The 14,864-nt window shown below is 33.6% G+C and overlaps 2 protein-coding genes across 3 annotated transcripts; one reads left to right on the forward strand and one right to left on the reverse strand.

Moving 5' to 3' along the window:
- The first annotated feature begins 19 nt into the window (after positions 1 to 19).
- LOC130677607 (putative ZDHHC-type palmitoyltransferase 5) lies at positions 20 to 9,885 on the forward strand. 2 transcript variants are annotated; one of them, XM_057484450.1, is made up of 3 exons: positions 20 to 310; positions 8,638 to 8,784; positions 8,858 to 9,885. In XM_057484450.1, the coding sequence occupies exons 1-3, from the start codon at positions 283 to 285 to the stop codon at positions 9,361 to 9,363; spliced, it is 681 nt and encodes a 226-aa protein (XP_057340433.1). In that variant the 5' UTR covers positions 20 to 282; the 3' UTR covers positions 9,364 to 9,885. The 2 variants fall into 2 exon arrangements, with proteins under 2 accessions (XP_057340433.1, XP_057340432.1); XM_057484449.1 differs by lacking the exon at positions 20 to 310 and adding an exon at positions 3,164 to 3,323.
- On the reverse strand, positions 9,001 to 14,650 carry LOC130677605 (uncharacterized). Its single transcript, XM_057484448.1, has 5 exons — positions 13,987 to 14,650; positions 13,851 to 13,917; positions 13,469 to 13,767; positions 10,448 to 10,557; positions 9,001 to 10,075 (listed from the first exon to the last, which is right to left on the reverse strand). The coding sequence occupies exons 1-5, from the start codon at positions 14,153 to 14,155 to the stop codon at positions 9,863 to 9,865; spliced, it is 858 nt and encodes a 285-aa protein (XP_057340431.1). The 5' UTR covers positions 14,156 to 14,650; the 3' UTR covers positions 9,001 to 9,862.
- Between the last annotated feature and the right edge of the window lie 214 nt (positions 14,651 to 14,864).

Here is a 14,864-nt window from a genome sequence, read left to right on the forward strand (position 1 = left end):
AGAGCGATGGCTTGTAGTCTCGTACAAGCTCCTTCTCGTTCAAACTCGAACTAACTCGTTCAATTCTCGTAATTTCTTGTTCGCAGTGATTAATTATGTTTTATTGTCATAATTATTGAATTTCATAAATAAATTTTAGTCTAATTAAGTATTATTATGCGTTATCGGTGATATACTTGTGCTATAAATAATCATCAAGAAAAATAGTAAATTCACTGTGCTAAAGTTGCATTTTTCCACGTGGATACCTGAATATCCAGCGTTTATACCAGGACTATTCCTATGTTGAATTTCGTGGACAACGTTTATTGTACGTAACTGAATCTTATTATAATTGGCTGTAAATTTCCACTGTTGTAATTAATTCCTTAACTATATCTACCTTTCATTCTATTCATATCCTATTATACTAGTAAGATTCTTGAATAGTTTCATAAAGGTATTATTAATCGAATTCCGAATAATAAATCGACCATCAATAAGAAAATAATTTATAAGTCATAAGCCGTGAGGTAAGTTGATAAGTTTTTACATACGGTGCCGTGTTTGAATAAGTGCATGTCATTGATTTGCAAGAATCCTAGCCCATCGCTTTGTCCCGGTAAAATAAAAATTTGTTAGAGGCCAACCTAAGCCAGAGTTCAACCCACGAATTCTGGTGGCTGCTGGCGAAAGTCGAAAGGTAAGCGAATTGACTAAGTATATATACCATATATACTATGAATTAAGTAAAACTTGTCACTGGGAGTGATGTCTAGATAAAACTTATCGTTAGGCCGGTTCATCTAAATTGTCTTGAGCTCTGGTTGTAGGGTAGAGACCTCACCATGCGTCATCAGTCCACTATCCTGTTGTTCACTCTATGTGGTAGCCAGGGCCTAAGTCTTCATGCAAGTGCTTGCTGGCCCTTTTATAGGTAAAATTTGGCAACGTGGCACTACCCCACTGACGTCTAAATTCAAGTAGAATCCGATCCAGGGGGCCTCTGTCATAGCCCCGGGTGACTGGAGTGTGTCGATTAACATCCAATTATCATAATAGTTGGCCGTAGGATGATCTTAAATATTCACGCTCAATTTTCGAATCGAAAATCAAAACGCACTGTTATACATTCAAACAAAAACTTTCATCCATTAGCTCAACAATTTTAATTTTATTGGAAAAAACCTTTTTTTTGCAATTCTTTTGACAACGGTTCTCTTGAACGCGGCCAATAAAGTCTTAGAGCTGATTAGATTTCGGAATCAATCCATCGAGTACATTACAAGTTATCCATAAAACAAACACTGTTTAAAATAAAATAAGTCGGACCAAAACCAATAACTTTTTTTTAACTTCCCGCTGAGAAAATCGGCGATTTTCAAAAAAATTGGGGAAGTTTTTGGTTTCACCTCGATTTTCAAAAATCGGGTTTTCATCGTATCTCGACGTTTAAAGGCGCTAAGATGCTATTCTGACATTTTCAGAGCGATGTCTGTCTGTATGTATGTGTGGGTGTGTGTGTGGATGTAAACCTCTTATATCTTTTTAATGAATGAACCGATTTAGATGTTCCTCGCGGCAATTGAAAGATACCTTCTGAACTTGGATTTTCAGTAAATTTTAGATCATTTAGTTGAATAGACTCTGAGATATTTAAGAAATACGAAAAAAAAAAAAATTTTTTTTCGCTTTTTTTTTTTTATATTTTGAAAACTGTTGGATCGATCAATTTCAAAATCTGATCAGCTCTAGACCTTAATAAAACGCGCCGATTGCCACCTCAGCCGTCTCAATCGGATAATCCGTCCGAGAGATATCGTCGACGAAAGAATGGATAAAAATCTTTTCTTTTTCGTTGTTCGTGGATATTTTGAAAACTATCGAATTGATCAATTCCAAAATCTAGTCAGCTGATAAGAGCATTTGACTGCTGCCAAAAACGTCCCAATCAGATAATCAGTTCAAGAGATATCGTCGATGGAATAATAAATGCAAAATCTATATCTACTTTTTCTATCGAATAACATAATTACTCAAAACTAAAATGTTCTTGTTTATATAAGTCATTGGAAGTGATTGCTCAAAAATCGTCATGTTCGCTGGTATCACGATATACTTACACGATTTAAATACAACGAATCACGTAAATACTTATTTTTGAGCTAATTATTGAACATAAGTGTAAATAAATATATAAAAAACGCTCATTCATTCGTTATTTTGGATTCTAAATTTTTAAACTTTAACATAGACCGCAACCCTTTTGAGCTTGAAAAGCTTATAAAAAAGGGAAGCAAAGGTATTGTCGAGCTCGAAAATGTATTTATACTAATGTTTTTAAGCTCTTAGAGCTCATTCGTGTACCATTTTTCTTGTCAATATAGTAAAGGTTCAAAATTTGCAAAAATTTATAATTTGTCAAAAAATTCAAATTTTGAAAAAAAATTCAAATTTCGAAGCAAAAATTTTTTAATCCTGTTGCTTCCACAGGATGTGTTCAGTTGCATTACTTTTATTCTCATGTAGGAACCCAGATTCCTATTTGAACTACTCACAAAGAAATCCATACATCCAGGTTACTATATGGGAATCCAGGTATTCACGATTTCCTATGTGGATTTCCTATATGGGAACTCAGCTGCTCAGAGGTTCCTATTTAGATTTTTATGTAAATTCATACACTATTATATTATCCATTAATTCTTATATATTCACTATGGATAAACTCCGATTTTTCTGTAAATTTCCCACAAAGAGATCCATATACCTAAGTTCCTATGTGAGCACACAGATACATAGTTTCCTATATGAAGTTCGTACATGAGAATCCAGGTACTCATAGTTTTCTATACAGATTTCTTACGTGGGATTTCAGATACACGTGGTTTTCTACATGGATTCCCCTGTGAGAATACAGGCACTTATAATTCCTTATGGAGATTTCCCATATTTATATCTATAGATTTTTGCATAAATCCATACTTTCCTACATGGACTCCTACAGGCTCCCATGCAATCTCATGCAATCCAACGTGAAATTTTTTGATATGGAACGCAATACGTGTCAATGAGTAGACTTCTTGATACTTCAATGAGTGACAATGACCTTCTCGTAATTCAAATAAACGCTTAGAAATAATAAAACTCCCATCTGCGATGTTTCATATCAAAGCGTCATAAATATACTGGTGATTATCGTTCTAGTTTTAGTTCTATTCATACTTCCAGACTTCACGTTGTGTCGTTAAACTATCAATTTCTTGAAATAACTATTACGTTTGATTTTTTAATAATGGATCATAAATTTTTTATTAGTTTAGTGGTTCTACTAATCATATCAAGTAAGTTTCTATGTAATTTGTTGAATTAAACAGTTAACAATGAATTACATTTAATTAAAATTTTAGAATATAACACTCCCTACTTTTTCGAACTCGTAGATCGATACTCAAACCTTTTGATATTCAGAAAGCAAAAAATGTCTTTTACTAATCAAAATTAATTTTTCTTGTGATTGGAATTGATCATCAATTGAGCCGTCTTTTCAAAATTGTCACATATTTAATAGAAAAATAATTTATGGATCGAATAACTTTAATGTTTAATGATTCTGTTGAAAGATTTACAAGTTTTATTGACTTAAACACGTAAAAATTTTACTAAAATAGTTACTTGTGTCTTCCTTGCCTACCAAGCAAATATACTGTCAATAGAAAGTTTTTGGGCAAAGTGAACCATTGTTAAAAAAATTTTTTATGAAACTCATTATTGAGGCAAATTTATTAATTTAATTCTAGTAAAGTTACAGATAAAATTCTAAGAACGAAATAATCAAATTCCTCATTTATTGTATTTCATCTTGCTGGAGTCTCTTCCTATCAATAAACCATCGATGGAAAACTCTTTAATGATTAAACAGAAAGGCTCCCCAAAGATCTTCAGAAAAATTAGGATTTAATGATATCCCAATGATTTTATTCGACTAATCGATAAGAATTCGGGGGTTGGGGGGGGGGGGTGAAGTCAAGTCAACGATATGAACATAAACACTTTTCGATCTAAAACAGCATCATTGGTTATCGATTAAATTACACGTTCAAATGAATTATTTTAGTTTAAAAATAAACAATAATTGTGTCCAGAAGCTTTTCGTCGACACTGTGTATTGATTGATCTGGTAAATTTATTGGACTGAGACCAAAATAAAGTTAGCTGCCTTTTATAATATTTTTGACAAATTTTTTTGGACTCATCAGGAAGCGCAATAATCTATTATGATTGAAAAATAAAACTATAAAATAAAGTAATTTGAATAATAAACATTTGATAATGATTTCGGCTGACGAAACAGATACTTTCCTTATCTATAAGTTTTGATAACCTTATGTGATTGCAGTCATTTCCAATACAATCGAACAGTCTGTATGGAAGTTATCTTAGAAAACAATTTCGTATAGATAGTAATTTCATTTTACGTTCAGGAACTCATAACATTGCGATGCGGTAAACAAGTGACGCAAGTATACGTATGGTGGTTGGCAGTATTGACCTTTTATGATGATCTAATTGTAACTTGTTATTATTTTATTTTTCATGTTCCATTAGTATTTTATCCTTGCTTTGAATATTTTCTATTCAATAAAACTAAACACAATGTCAAAGATCTGAATATCTATGAATCGAATTTCGAAACGGGGCTACTGTAAAAAAAAATTCCTATTCCCCTGGTAGCATTCTTGAGAATTCAAAAATATTTCTAAATAAAATATTCAAAATAATTAAAAAATAAAGAACGTTTATGGAATATTTGTAACATATGTTTCTTTTACTTAATTTAAATTTATTTTTTAGCAATACTTTCGAGGAAATTGTGATTAATTACTAAAGGATAATATTGATGTTAGTAATAAACGTTGATTTAATTTATATTAACATGTGCTTTATTATATAGCCATTTGGAGATAGATAAGGGTAACATAATAAACATAATACAATAGTAGCTGCCCCCTAGCGGTCATAAATAGAAGCTCATATTAGACATTGTAGTCAAAATAGAAAACTAACAATCTCAACACTCCCACTTTAGTTTTTTATATTTGTATGTGGGATGAAACTGACAGAAAAAAAATTATTAATCTTAATGTTTTCTTCTTTTGTAATTGCACAGGTAGTGACCAGGTTCGTCTTCCTTTGGTTGATTTGACTGCTGGCCATCGACCTTAAACAAAACTTAAAACAAAAAAAAATCTAAATCATTAGTAATACTTTAATCACTCATTAATTATTGAGCTCTATTTTTTTTCATGACTCTAATCTCTTGTCTTAGAGTCTCAAAGCGCTGCTTGCTCAGCGGCTTGGTCAAAATGTTTGCTAGCTGGGTCTTTGAAGGTTCGTGCTTTACATGGAGTTCTTTAGCTTGATATCTTTCCATAATAAACTTGTCCTTGATATCAATATGCTTTGATCTTGCTTGGAACTCTCCGTTTTTAATCCAGGTGATAGCACTCATGTTGTCGATGTGAAGCCTCGGTGTAACTTTTTTTTCAGTTAGCTGATTAACCAGTCGGCTTAACCATATTAAACTTGTTGTTGTGTGACACGCAGCTATAAATTCGGACTCCGAAGTGGAGAGCGTCACTGACTTCTGCTTTCTTGTACCCCATGCCACCGGTGAGCTTCCCTGCTTTAGTAAGTATCCAGTCAAACTTCATCTTGAGTTCGGATCCTTAGCGTAGTCAGCGTCTGAGTATCCTGATACTCTGTTTTCACCTGCTGATGCTCTGTTGTCACCTGCTGTGGTGCCTTTAAGATATTTAAATATCCTCTTGATGGCTTCCCAGTGAATTTTCTGTGGATTTTCGCAGAATTGACTTACGCGATTCACTGCAAAGGCAATGTCTGGTCACGTCACAGTTGCTAGGAATAATAATCCTCCCAGGGCTTCTCGATAGGGAACTTTTTCAGATAATATATTTCCTTTCTCTTCATTTGCGGCATAGAGATCTTGATAGGTATCTGCTGGTATGCTGATTTCGTTAATAATTGTTCACTATACATTTTCTGGTCTACAAGGAATGAACCATCTTCTAATCTTGTCAAATGTATTCCTAAATACATACTTGGTAATGATACTGTGGTCTCTAATATTTGTCCCAGTCAATTAATGAACTTCTTGACCTTTTTCTTATAAGCACTTAGGCCGTCATCAACATGTAGTGTCAGAATTAAGCATTCTTTTACACTTCCGGGTGATCTGAATACGCATGAATCAGCGTCCGTTGGTTCCAGTTGATTCCTTGAAGATTTTAATGATCTGCCTGTTCCAGCACTTGAGGCTCTGTTTCAGACCATATAGTCTTTTTTTCAGCTTACATACTCTCCCACTGCCGTCATTAAATCCTTCAGCTTGCTCCATGTACACTCACTCGATTAAGTCTCCATGTAAAAAGGCCGTCTTGACATCGAACTGTTCAACATACATGTTGTTTGACGCTGCTAGTGCAAGAACGGATCTTACAGAGTCGTACTTGACGACGGGACTGAAAGTTTCCCCGTAATCGATCCCGGCTTGCTGTTGGCATCCCTTTGCCACCAATCTTGCTTTAAACCTTTCCATGGTTCCATCAGCTTTGAGTTTCCTCTTGAATACCCAGCGGTTAGTCAGTACGTTTGCTCCATCTGGTCGATCCAACAGGATCCAAGTATTATTTTGTTGTAAAGCTTCCATCTTTCCCTGCATGGCTTTCTTCCAGCTCTGATGGTCTTCACCCTTCTGGGCTTGTGTGAAGTTCGTTGGTTCTTCACTTACAAGTATTCTGGCATCTGTATTTGCACATCTTCCGCAGATATATTCCTGATTTTTTACATCTTTGAGCTGAATTTCTATGCATTGGGTGGTACCAGCTTTGGCATTGGTCACACTGGACCTAGTCTATTATGTTTGCCTTCGGCTTGATGCACTCTGGTGCACTACACTCGTCTTCGTCATCAGTCACTAGACTTTCATTTGATTCCTCATCACCTGAGCCGTTTTCTTTCAGCGTTTTGTCTCAATCTGACGAGTCTTCTGGCTCATTTGTATCTGTGGCATCTTCATATTTTTCCTGATCTTCTTGATATTGATGATTTTCTTGCTTTTGTTGGTCTTCCTGATCGCATTGATCCTCTAGCTTTGACTGATCTTCTTCTGCACTAGTGAAGTTTATAACAGCTTCATTGTTTGTGGATTCATTCAGGAATTGGATACCTCGTAATGATTCTATCTTTTTCATTCCTGGGAACCAGACTCTGTATCCTTTGACCGTGTTGCTGTAGCCAACCAACCAACCATTATTCCTTGATCAGCATTTCTGTCCCATTTTGTTCTTTTTTCTTTTGGTATGTGGATCATTACTTTTGTACCGAAGATTTTGAACTGAGTCAGACTTGCTTCTTCTTTGAACCAGAGTTGATATGGTGTCTTTTTTTTCTGTACTTATGCCTGTTCTGTTTAGCACGTATGCAGTGTTGACTGACTCTGCCCATAATGACTTGGGCAGGTCACCATTAGCTAGCATTGTCCTTGCTGCCTCAACTACTGTTCTGTTCTTTCTCTCTGCTTTCCCATTTTGCTGAGGAGTGTATGCGACTGTCTTTTGATGCTTTATGCCTTAGTTGAACAGTTTATCTTCTAGTCGTTTCTTAACAAACTTTAGTCCGTTGTCTGTTCTTATGGTGTTTATCTTCGGTCATAAATAGAAGCTCATATTAGACATTGTAGTCAAAATAGAAAACTAACAATCTCAACAGAAATATTTGTAAACTTTTTTTGCTACCTTTTCGACATTGGCATATTATAAAATTTTGTAAAAAATATTGACTCTATATCCTCGAAACGGTTCAGTGTGGATAATATGATAATTTTTTCCTTTATACATGACAATCGTCTAATGTAAATAATTAATTTCGATACGACATGTGCAACACGGAGAATAAAATCTAATAATATTTGTTATTTTTCGAATTAAATTACTATTTCACTGAGGCCAACCTGAAACGGTCAAAAAATACAAAGATTCTCTTAAATATGTAAAAATTATGATCGCTTAATCCTGTGTATTGCAATATAAAAATTTGATCTTAGTGTTCTCAACTATACGTTTGTCTTCAAACTTTTAACAATAGTTAATTCATAAGGCGAATTATTTAATAATAATCGTATAAATTACCATTTTAATGTTAATTGAAGTAACGTTTTACAGTCTAATCGATCACCCTATAATTAGTTAGAGAAACTATTTATGCGTAGTGAAAAACGGTGACTACATTATCAGAGTAGTTGCATTGACTATTAAAAGTAGTTATAGGATCTATTGGATGAGAAACAAATTAAAACAGTCACTGGTATATTCTCTCTTTGTAGGAGTGAACTAAAAAAGTGTTTCTATTATTATTGTTGAACTATAAGTTCTGAGAAATAATATTATATAGCTACCATAACAAACCAAAAAATGTCAGTAATGCTTAATTGATATTACTACTTTCAAATTGGTTCGGACACTATGATATAGTACAAGAAACTATGAATATTAGTTAAGACTACTATTTTTTCATACTCATCTCTTTCTTGTTACCACAACCATGCACTTCTCTCTCAGTGTAGTGATATAATTTCAGCTACCATTTCTGAAGGAAAAGGGCATGGAGGTCATGGCCATTCTGGTGGTCACAGCCATGGTGGTGGGCACAGCCATTCCGTTGGTCACGGTCATTCTGGCTCATCAAATTCAGGATCAATCGACTCAGGATCATCTCCTTTATCAGGTTATACATAACATTTTTCGATATTTTTCGTAGGTGTATACTTCAGTTCGAATTATTCTCAAATATTTTTCAGATTATTCAGGATTCTCTGGATCTTCACATTCATTAGGATCATCGGATCCATTCAGACCTTCCGATTTATCTGAATTTGGAATCTCTCATGTTGGATCTGATGGAGATTCTGGGCCTAGAAATTCTAACCACCATAGACACTACGACGATAATGAACACGACTACTCATCAGGTTTAAGTTACCGTTCAACTGAATATCCTTTCGACTCTACTGACGAATACAGAAGTATGCATGAACTTGGTGATAAAATGGCCACTAATATAGAGGAGTATGTTAAGAAGTATGCCACCAATAAAAAAGCCACCACAGTATATGATTATATAACGACAACAACAGAAGCTTCTAGGGTGGCGAGCGACTATTCTAACTCTCTGGTTTCAATGGCTGAAAATATGGCAAAGATGCTCAATTCAATGAAAGCATCTTTGAAACCTACGGGCTTAGATCGGGAACTTGAAAACTTACAGAAGATAAATAATGAATATTTAAACAATAGCAAATTTTAGTAAATAAATTTGAATCGCTAAATATGGAAACGAGTATTCTTGAATTCATGTATAGTCAGTAGAAATTAAAAGAGTATTCAAATAACCATGATAACATTTATTAAAACTGATTTTATTTTATTGGTATTTAATCTGAAAAGCTAGTTATGACATAAAATATGCATTGATTTGTAGGTTTATAAATAATTTCGCTGCGCACCCATTTTTCGAATCCATTTAAGTTGAATAAAAATTGTCTAACAAAATTTATATAACTAGGTCTTAAAAAACTGCTATTTATAAATTATTATGAAGAAAGTTCAAGGAGTTTTTTTATTTCAAGATCATCTGCTGAAGACAGCAAAAGTCAAATTTTTAGTGTCGGTAATTTTGAAAAGTATAATGAGTAGCACGAGATAAAAGACGCTATTGTACTCCATGAGCTGCTAGAAAACTTCACCGTAGCCTAACATCATTTTGTCTCATTCTTTACCTCATAATCTATTATAGCAGTATTATTTCAAAGAATCTTGTTTTGAGTTGCATTGAAATAATCATTTATTTCTTTATATATCTTCTCTTGTTGAGATATTAATATAAATGATTCATTCAGCTGCAATTCAAATGGTTCGAACGTTAAATTTTTGACATGAATATTTAAGAATCCAATATGGGAATGACGCCTTGGATCAAACTGATCTTGACATATCACTGGATTTGCATATAAATTTTTCTGTAAGAAAACAATAAATTGTTAAAGATTTTACTTAACACATGGCTGATTATCACACCTAGTGTCATATATAACGCTACCTGATTTAAGGTTAACTTCTCGGATATAATAATTTGCAAAAACTAGACATTAGTTTAGTACAGTATAGTGCATAACGCGTGAGCTAAGTCATTATCCGTTCAACACAATGTTCTTAACACTCGTATCCAATATCTAGTATCCACTCGCTGACACTCACCCATGTGCACTTACTACTTGTGCTAAAAACATTGTGCTTTCCGTACAAAGACCCACCTAGTCCACGTGATATGTGATGTGCTATAATACATCATCATATATTAAGTATATTAAATAAAGTAATAGTATTCTTACCATTAATAAAATTATGCTGACGTTGATGTGTTCATTAGCATCAACAACGTGAGTTAAGTTTCTAAATTTTCCATTTATAATCTCGAACTTATATGGAGCTGCAGTCAAATCTAAATTAATATAAATATTAAGACACACTTAAAAAATTTTAGTTTTTTTTTGTGCCCTCGTTAAATGAGGTAAACTTCAAGCTACATAACTTAGGTTTAAATTGAATTAGAACTAAAAATAATTGATAGCCCGACTAGAAATTTTTATGTGAGACCTATTGGGTCCTTATGGGGTTGCCCAATAGGGGCCGCACACGGGGATGTAACGTAAAGATTTATGGGGTTCTTATTGGGCAGCCCCAGCTATGCCCCAATAGGGAAATTCCCTAGAGATCCTACTAGCACATCCCTATTAAACAAAATCTTAAATTGGGAAAGAAAATTTCAATTTGATCCGAAGTGATTTAATTTACTAGGAACATTACTTAGAGTAAATTTACATGAATTTAACTAATGCCAAAATTCCCGTGACTCCTGGGCTCAAACCTGCATCCTTCTGGTTCAAAGTCTTTGATGCTCTTCATTGCACTGACCCACGTATGTGATCGCGTAGGTGTAAATAGTATATTTATTATGTCACCGAAGAATAAATGATGAAGATATAAAAAATCCGTGATGCAATGATCGACGTACTCTTTGTATATATATAGGGGGGCGAAACGGGGTATTTAAGGAAATACTGAGTTTTCGGGGACTCAAATACGTTGAATCTTCCTTTTTATGATATTCGAAGAGTATCGATAAAAATTAAAGCAGCTACACTTGAAATCAAGTGAACATATACTTACATACGAAATTGATTATACAACTTCTAATTTCACTGAAATTTTGGATCATTCTATCCAGATATTTTTTGCAATCAATCTCCATGTAAAATCGTAAATAAGGTGAACACAATAATTTTTTTTTCAAATTGGGTTTTCTCTTTATAGTCCCACATGAAACCCAATGAGGAAAAACTGACTACATAATTTTTTTTAAGTCGGGTTTTCCCACTCAGTTCCTATACAAAACCCAATGAGTAAAAATGATGATAGTTTTTTTTATTTTCACGTTAGGTTTTCCTACTTAGATCCCACACAGAACCCATTGAGAAAAAAAGACTATGATTTTTTATTTTCACGTTGGGTTTTCCCACTTTGATCCTATTCAAAACCCAAAGGGGAAAAATGACAATAGTTTTTGTTTATTTTTACGTTGGGTTTTCCTACTTTGATCCCATACAGAATCTAATCAGGAAACATGATAATAATTTTTTTATTTTCACGGTGAATTTTCCCACTAAGATCCCCCACAAGCCCTAATAGGATAACTTACAATAATTTAATTATTAAATTAACTACACCTACACCAGAATCCCACATAGCATTCGCTCATTTCGCAACAATTTACATTAAAAAATGTCAAAAAGTACTAATAGTCGACATTCTTAATTTCTACATCATAATCTGAACGGTCATGATTGGTAACTGTCGTTTTGAAAAACCATTGATGATCTCTAACTACAAGAATTAACAAAGCTCTCAAAATTATATGATATTGTCTGCAATGATGACTAATCATCCAGATTAATAGTTATTAGGGTTTACTAATATTTTTTCCATGATACCAGCACCGAAACTTTAAATTTCAGTGCTTTTGCAGCCAGCCAAATACAAGTTACTTCCAGTCCCATGCCTCAAATAAATATTAGCAAACGCTATATTTCGAATGCCTTTAGTAAGCGGACGGGAAATGATGTGTTTTCATCATACCTGTGCTGAAAGTTTGAATTCCTGCTCTGTTCATCCTTACAGAAAAAACTAATTAGCACTAATGAGAAACACTAATGATTTAGACTTTCGCGCACTAATGGTTTAGTGTCATTAATGTGTTTAGTGTTATCATTCCCAGTAATATTGTAAGATTCACTAATCAGACTACTAATGATCACTAATAAAACGCTATTCAACACGAATCACTGCCAATAGTGCTACAAGATCCATTGATACTCCGACTAATGAACACTAAAACAACACTAATAACTTCCAATAGTGTTGTGAGATTCACTAATCAGAATACTAATGGTCACTAACGATCTCTAATAAAACACTTATTAACACTAATGAATTTTCAATAATGTTCATAACTATTCATTAGTTTTTCCGTAAGGGCAGAAGGAAAAAAGAAGTTTGTTCCTCTCATGAGAAAACAAATGATTAAGATAAGCACGTGCGGAATTCCTCCCTCAATCTGAGGCAATAACTTTAACTTTCAGGTGCAGATCTAATGAAAGATAGCATACACACTACGAAGAAAGGTAGGACGTTTCAATCCACGTAGTTGCCACCCACGCTTTGACTCGGGTAGACAATTATACACGTGGGTTGGAATGTTCTAGTTTCCACCCTTAGTGTGTATCATACTATTTGTACCTTGGGATACAAAAATATTGATTCTGCCCACTGACTAAATGCATTTGCAGTTCCAATTCTGATACTCGTCATTTGTTTCGCATTAATTTCGGACCGTTAATTTTATAGATGTAAATCTAGATTCTGATTTCGTGATGAAGTTTTATAAAAATAAGTGTAAATGATAAATAGTGTTGATATTTTCTGCTTGATCATAAATCGAAAATCACAGTTTTCACTCACGCTAATAGTTGATTACACCGTTGGTCTTAAAGTTTCAATCCAGGTAATCGTGGAAAATGTCGTGTGTGACGCAGGATGTAACACGATTTCAGAAAGCGGATGATGTCGGCTCGGGCAGCCAACTTCATTCTGGTCTGAAATCGATTTGTTTCATCCTTTGTCTCCCTATAGCACTTCTGCTGGATTTAATTTTTTTCTTCTAGATGTGATCAATTTACAAATTTTTGAAATGGTTGTATGGTTTATTTTATACAGTAATTTAGTATCATATTGTAAAGTCGTTAAGCATTAAAAGCGTTATTCAAAATGATTAATTGAAAATATACGTTACTTACATTTATCAATTGTAAGTGAACGAGGTTCTTTCACAGATGCTGTTAAACCATAAAAATAACAATTGTCATTGGCAATTATTAAATCATCACTCTTTGCTAAATTGATTACATTAACCTTTTCACTTAGAAAAGGTGACTCAAGAATCAATATAACAAAATTATTGTAGTCTATATACTGAGTAACTGCCTTGCGACGTACGTCAATAACTTTGATAACATGTCTATTGTGACAATTGTCTAAATTCTTGCTTGTTTTCAATACTTGACAACTACTAGTGCAAGTAAAGTTTGCGTGAGGCCTAAAATTTAATTTGAAATTGCAAATTAACAATTTTCATTGACGGTTTTGAATGGAAAATAGATGAATGAAATTAAATTGTACATGTTCATAAATGTTGTATTCAATGTAAGAACGGCTTGAAAATGAATAATAGAACCGTACTGTAAAGCTGTAAATAATCACTTATTACTAAAGCACATAAAATAAGTTTTTCAGATATGTTAACATGAAAACTCACTATCGTTGAATATAAATCTCGACATTGTACGTTGACGTACGATTACGGTCCACCGTGATAAATTTATAATATTGTGTTCTTCAACGGTATTTGGGTAGAAAAGAGGAACACAACTTTCAGTGAATGCGACGATGATCATAAATATCGACGCCGATTTTTGAATATTCATTTTGGTGTATGCTCTTTTAGGTAAAATGATATTTGATTTCAAGAATTTTTTCCCTGAAATAGCTGAAGTTGTCAGAAATGATTAATTGATATTTTATATAGATTATAGAAAGCGTAATTATCAAAACGATAAATATGTGAGCTTCACTCATACGAGCTCATGGAAGAAGTAAAACTTCTTCAGCAGTTTGTGTTAGACATTCAGTTTTCAGATAAATACTTTCATAAATGCGTTGTATTCTAGTAGCGTTGTGTTATGCAAGCCACTTTGCGAATGCCCTTTAGCAAGTATCTTATTTCATCAAGTCTTGTTGAAGATTCTTCTTAAAGACTTACGGAAATCTTTAGAAAAAGTGTGCAGCAATTTTTATGCAATGTTCATACCAAATCATAGTAATTGGTCAGAAGTGCTGCAGAATTTTTTACGATATTGAAGTTGTTTATCTCCAGGTTACTCCATGTTCAAACGCATACCTATAGCAGACAGTGGCTCTCATTTAAATTAGAGGGCTACTAATTAATAGTATTATTGCTCGATAAAATTATATTTGCTGGGCATTTCGTAATGTTAGACGACTCTATAATTTGTCCCGATAATTGATAATATCGTAGGATTTACCATTAGAACATCAATAAATATTTTTTTTCTCTGGCACTTTTCTATGTAAAAAAAAAGTTGCAAGTGGTAAAACCGCGGGATAGAGACAATC

This window comes from Microplitis mediator, chromosome 11, assembly GCF_029852145.1.
Source record: "Microplitis mediator isolate UGA2020A chromosome 11, iyMicMedi2.1, whole genome shotgun sequence".
Classification (NCBI taxonomy): domain Eukaryota; kingdom Metazoa; phylum Arthropoda; class Insecta; order Hymenoptera; family Braconidae; genus Microplitis; species Microplitis mediator.